Consider the following 6,231-nt stretch of genomic DNA (forward strand, 5'->3'; position numbering starts at 1 on the left):
TGGATACGACAGCCTTAGTTTCCCATCCAAAGGGGCTGTAAAAAGAATAGTATAGGAGGGAAAATATTCCAGTGTAATAGTGTAATCTTTAACTAGTATTTGTTTTTTGAGGTGGGTTAAATCCATTTAGCTGCTGCCCCTCTCCACAGTAGTACATTGCTTAGCTTCTGTGCTAATACTCTTGTCTGCTTCTCCGAACTGGGGTGCAACGAACAGCATCTACTGCAGGTATTACACTGACTATAGTACCTCATACAACCCCATTTCAATAAATCCAAACTATCCCTGTGAGATTTAATAAGCATTGAAAAAACAACCTCAGTTATTATTGACTGAAAGTGTAACACTCAAACCAATCGATCAGATTTGATAGACAGCGGCCTTCCAACATCAGCAGAAGGATTTATGATTTAAATGTTGTTAGATCCTGAGCTGGGCAGACGTTCTTCAAACCAGAGTGCAGAGAAAAACACAAGTAAATAAATCTCTTGTTAACCAGCCAAAACTGATCTAACACTGGCAGAAAGTTTTGTATTCACAAAGGACCAATTACTCATCGTAAAGGAACTGACAGAGAACATTTGTTTTCAAGACCTTCAAAGAATTTTATTTCTTAGCATTTAAATTAAAACTCTGTCCCCTTTTTATGTGCAAGATCTCATGTGTAATCCTACAAATGGTATTCATCCGAAAGTGTTCATTTGGAGAAGATTGGAGTCTCTGAAAGACAGATGAAAGCAGCTTGTTTTAATGTGTACAGGTTTATGAGAACTGGAGGGAGAGCCAGCCAGATAACTTCTTTGCGGGTGGGGAGGACTGTGTGGTGACAATTGCCCATGAGGACGGCAAGTGGAACGACGTGCCCTGCAACTACAACCTGCCCTACATCTGCAAGAAAGGCACAGGTACTGGACTCAATGTGACCAAAAACACACAAAATGTGCAAATATTCAGGTTCCGTGTGACTATCTCATCAAATCAAAGCTTAATCTAGTCATTAGCAGTGATTTCTCTTCATACAATGTGGTTGCTTGTGTGTTATCGCCGACCAGCTGGCCGCCTGTTAGTCATCACTGCTCATCATCACTTCTTGTGATTCAGACTTCAGAATCCGTTTCGCATCACTTGCACTTTTTCTCCATTAAAGGTCACAGTGGCAGATGCTCCAAAAAATTGACGAGAAACACAAACTTAAGTGAAGATTGCGATTCAGTCTCAAGCCTGTATTGATTTTCGAGAGCAATATCAATCTCAATCTTCCTCTTATTGCCGCCTCCCTCTCCTCGGGGCTCACTTACACTTGTCCAGACAGCAGAAATGTTAGATGCAGTTATTGCCAATTACTGCCTTGTTCACAAATATAAGATTCCTCTGAGCCAGGTTCGCCAGGATTTCCAACACTCTCCCACACCTTCCCTTTGTGACCCGACCAGAATACAAATGCATCCTGAGCTTGTAGGATGCAGGGAAAGCTAAAGACTGGGACACACTGGAGGAACAGAGGATGGTCAGGAGGAGTTAGAAAAGGGTGGATAAAGATGGTGGAGGACATGGAGAAAAGGATTAAGTAGTTTAGGAGTGTTTGTTTGTCTGGCTGTGGTCTCATGGCTCTGTGGTTTGGCTCTTCTCCCTGTCTGCTGCAGAGACCCATTACCTCCTTCTGGCCTCTCCACACGTCATACTCAGCAACAAGGCTGCCACCTAGAGGCAAACACACCTGCAATACTATAGAAAGCAGTGGTGGAATGTAACTAAGTACATTTACTCAAATACTGTACTTAAGTACATTTTTGAGTTACTTTACTTGAGTATTTCCATCTTATGTAACTTTCTACTTCCACTTCACTACATTTTGAGGCAAATGTTGTACTTTTTACTCCACTACATTCAGCTGCCGGCTTCAGTTAAATCAGGTCAAGATTTAACAGGAAAAACATTCATTTGTGATCAATACAAAATGACTATGCATTTTTATTAATTAAACCACATAAGAACATATGAAGTAGTTAAAATGAACCCTGCCTGGACAGCAGTAAAATGCTGCTTACAAAAATGCATCATTGCAAATAATCTCAAATCAAATCAAATCAAATTAAAATCAATCAAAACAAAATTACTTTATTTAGTCTTGAGGGGAAATTCAGTTTGTCTGTTAGCTCTTGAAAAATTAGACAGCCTGATGTCTGTAGGAGCGAAGGATCTTTTGTATCTCTCCGTCCTGCAACGGAGAGAGAGGAGCCGTCCACTGCTGTTTTTTGGTCCATAAAAGTGTTGTGCAGCAGATGATCTGGGTATTTCAGGATGGCCTCGAAAATCTTGACAGTGCATCTCTCCACCACCTCCTCCAGTGTGTCCAACCTGGCTCCAACCTCAGAACCAGCTCTTTAGACCAGTCTGTCCAACAGCCTTCATCTCTGTGTCTGATGCTGCCTCCCCAGCAGACTGCAGCATAAAACAACACACTACCACCACAGACTGATAAAACATCTGCAGCATCTTACTACAGATGTCAAGAGATCTGAGCTTCCTTAAGATGTCCCTTTTTGAGAGCCTCAGTGTTTAGGGACCAGTCCAACTTATTATCCAGGTATACTCCTAGATACAGTACTTATAACTTGGCACCACCTCCATGTCCACCCCACAGGTATTCACTGGCAGAAGAGGGGGCTTGAACCTGCAGAAATCTATGATCATTTCCTTAGTCTTTGAGGTGTTCAGTAGGAGATAGTTCTTGTGAAATTTTGAATATATATTTGAAATATATATAACAAGCTGAGTGGTTCCATTCTGCATAACATGTACCTTTACTTTTGTACTTTAAGTACATTTTGATGCTGATACTTTTGTACTTTTACATTTTTGACTGCAGGACTTTTGCTTGTCGTGGAGTAATTTCACAGTGTGGTATTAATATTTTTATTTAAGTAAAAGATCTGAATACTTTTCCCACCACTGATAGAAAGTGTACTAAAATTTGCTGAAGAACTTGTATTTACTACAGATCTATAATAAGGGAAACTATTATACTGAGTGTTTCATCATGGAGCGTCAAACTTTTAGCATCTGAAGCTAAAATTCATCCGAAAGATTACAACCTTTATCGTTATGATTTATATGGTTTAATTTTATTCTGCAGTGTTGTGTGGGACCCCGCCCGCAGTGGAGAACGCCCATTTGATAGGTCGGCGGAGGTCACACTATGACATCCATGCAGTGGTTCGCTACCAGTGCTCTGAAGGCTTCTTCCAGCGTCACATCCCCACTGCTCGTTGCCGGGCCGACGGGAGCTGGGAGAGACCCAGGATTATCTGCACAAAGTGTGAGTCCTCAGTGTTTATTTCAACTCGTGTGTCACTTAAAAAAAAGTTCTGCTCAGACCTGATGTCCTCAGACGACAAAAATGTCTGTGTAAAGAAAAAACGGCATAAAATTATAGATTGTTATTTTTCACCTTCTTATAATGAACGATGATAACTACCAAATATTTATTAATTTTCTGAGTTTTAAGCCTAGGCTCTAGATGAAGAGCCTGATATAATAGAATGCATGATTTCATAATAATAATTGGGTTTTAATGACTTTTAATGGGGGCATTTTTCTCCTTAAGGGTCTCAGTGTCTTTATTCAGGCAACACTGTTTATTATAGATGTATTTATTACGTATAGGTCGGCTGACTGACAACACAAAATTGCAGGGCAAAAATAACAAGATATGTTTGAGGTCATATAGAAACAGTGGTGAAATGTAACTAAGTAGATTTACTCAAGTACTGTACATAAGTACAATTTTGAGGTACTTGTACTTTACTTGAGTATTTCCATTTTATGTAACTTTATACTTCTACTCCACTACATTTAGGCAAAAATTGTACTTTTTACTTCACTACATTTGACTGACAGCTTTAGTTACTTTTCAGGTGAAAATTTAACATAAAAACATAATCAATTTAAAAATTATTACACATTTTTATTAATTACAACCATAGACTGTATAAAATACAGCACATAATATAATAATAACAACAACAACAATAATATTACAACACATAAAAGTATATTAAGTAGTTAATGTGAGCCCTATCTTGACAACAGTAAATTAAAGCTCACATAAATGCATAAAAAATAATAATATATTTGGACAATCGAAGTGGGGCAATTCTGGATAGCGAATACTTTTGTTACTTTAAATACATTTTGATGCTGATACTTTTGTACTTTTACTTCAGTAAGTTTTTAATGCAGTACTTTTACTTGTAATGGAGTAATTCTGCAGTGTGGTATTAGTACTTTAACTTAAATACGGGATCAGAATACTCCTTCCACCACTGTACAGAAAACAGTGTCACCATTACATAGTTTATCAATACATATTGGCCACAAATTTAATGGATCCTTAAAAAATAATAATTTTAGAGTTTACGTTAAAAAAAAAGTGTCAATTTGTTGTTCAGCTTCAAAAGTCCATAGTACAAATGTATGGTTCCTTAAAATCTTCCTAAATGAACAGAGTAAAAACAGTTAAAGACAGATAGAAATAGATAATATTGTGTATTTCTTACAGTATAAGTACCACATGAAACCCATCTGTTTCCTCCACTTTCAGCCCGGCGGTCACACCGGTACCGACGCCACCACCACAATCAGCACAACGAACGCCACGGCCACAGGAGACACGGAGGAGAGGGACACAAGGCCAGAGAGGACGCACACAGCTACTACTGAACCAAATAATATAACATCTGCAACGCCTGGGTGCTAACTATGGCCCATAAAGAAAGACAGTAGTTCACATCACCCCCATTTCCTTTCCTGCTTCTAACCATGCTCCGTTTGGCTTTGTTCCTCCTGACGAATAAGGTTTTCTTACTCTAACATAACCTCTATCCATGAGTTTGGGTGTTTTTTGATGCTTCTCTTTGTTTTCGCCCTGCTTCCTTTAACCGAGGTCCATGCGAACACTAACTATAACACTAACTCTTATTAACCCCGTCCCTCCCTAACATCACAGTGCAGTGAATCCTCCTCCTGTCTATGAACTCAAACCCTCCCTCCCTCCGTCTGTCTGTCTGTCTGTCGGACTGACAGCAGTGTGTTAGCGCGTGTGAGCGTGTGCATGTAAGAGAGAAACTTAGAAAAAGTGCAGAGTCACTTTGTTTTGCAGAGGTTTGCTTGTTCTACATGAAAAATGACTCATCCTAGTATTCTGTTTACAAAGCACAGATGTAAATGATGCAAGATAGCATTCAGTCCCCGGTGACCCTGAGCTTTTTGTATGTGTACCGTAGCTGTTACTTTTTCCATAGAGCATTCAAATAGCTGGTCTGTTTTATTCTACTGACATGCTTTTTTCTAATATTTGCTATGTTTTTGCGTTATGTTACTATTTATTATGAATCATTTGCTAGTGAATATGCTTTCTTTTTTACTTATACTTCAGAGAGCCGATGTAACATCATTTTTCTATACCACTATATAAGTCCAACAATCAACAATAAACTAAACTAATCATTTGATTGCCTCTAATCTCTGTACTGTAAATATTGTGGTGTTTGTTATTGGCTGATCCCTGATCAATAGCTGGACCTAGTCTAATCAAATAGATCCCATCCCCATAAGCACTCTCAGCTAATGATTATGTCCCATTGATACAGACAGCGTGGATGGGATATATACAATACTTTCTTGAGATAACCACTTGATTGTATCAGAATTGCTGAAATACTTTGAATCTTTGCACGGCTATATTTACATGATGGGTAGAATGTCACATTTTTTTGTCTTTGGTCCCTTTGATATTTGATCGGTCATCCACTTTTTTGGTGTTCTTATGACTTTTTGTCCTGCTGTTGTATTCCATTCTTAATAAAGTGAAAAAAATGAGCAACAGCATCTCGAATTGTTTTCTATTATTCAAGCAAATAAACCATCAACTGGTTCTCACCTTCTACCATGCATGTTTTTATTAACCACACCAGCGCTACAACACTTTGGCATACCATACTATGACATTTTTGGGCACAATATACTGTGCAGGGGTTTTTCAGTTTTGTGACACACTATAATATGCTGTTTTTCTGAGGGTATTTTTGGATTATATGTATCAATGACATTTTTAAGCATTTTGGGGAATACTACAATATGACCTTTTTTTAAAAAAAATCAACATACTATACTAGATCATATTGTTATTGGTTTTGGATATACTTTTACTTCTTATACTTTTACTTTTTT

General features: G+C 38.2%; 1 protein-coding gene across 1 annotated transcript in view; it reads left to right on the top strand.

The window, feature by feature from the left end:
* The window catches only part of LOC131980036 (neurocan core protein-like), a 49,893-nt gene extending 44,004 nt beyond the window's left edge, over positions 1–5,889 (top strand). The window contains exons 18-20 of the mRNA XM_059344170.1: positions 761–905; positions 3,137–3,319; positions 4,604–5,889. Coding sequence (XP_059200153.1) covers positions 761–905; positions 3,137–3,319; positions 4,604–4,722 — 447 coding nt within the window. The 3' untranslated portion in view covers positions 4,723–5,889. The remainder of the gene's footprint in view (positions 1–760; positions 906–3,136; positions 3,320–4,603) is intronic.
* Positions 5,890–6,231: the final 342 nt, after the last annotated feature.

Source organism: Centropristis striata, chromosome 11 (assembly GCF_030273125.1).
Source record: "Centropristis striata isolate RG_2023a ecotype Rhode Island chromosome 11, C.striata_1.0, whole genome shotgun sequence".
Taxonomy (NCBI): Eukaryota; Metazoa; Chordata; class Actinopteri; order Perciformes; family Serranidae; genus Centropristis; species Centropristis striata.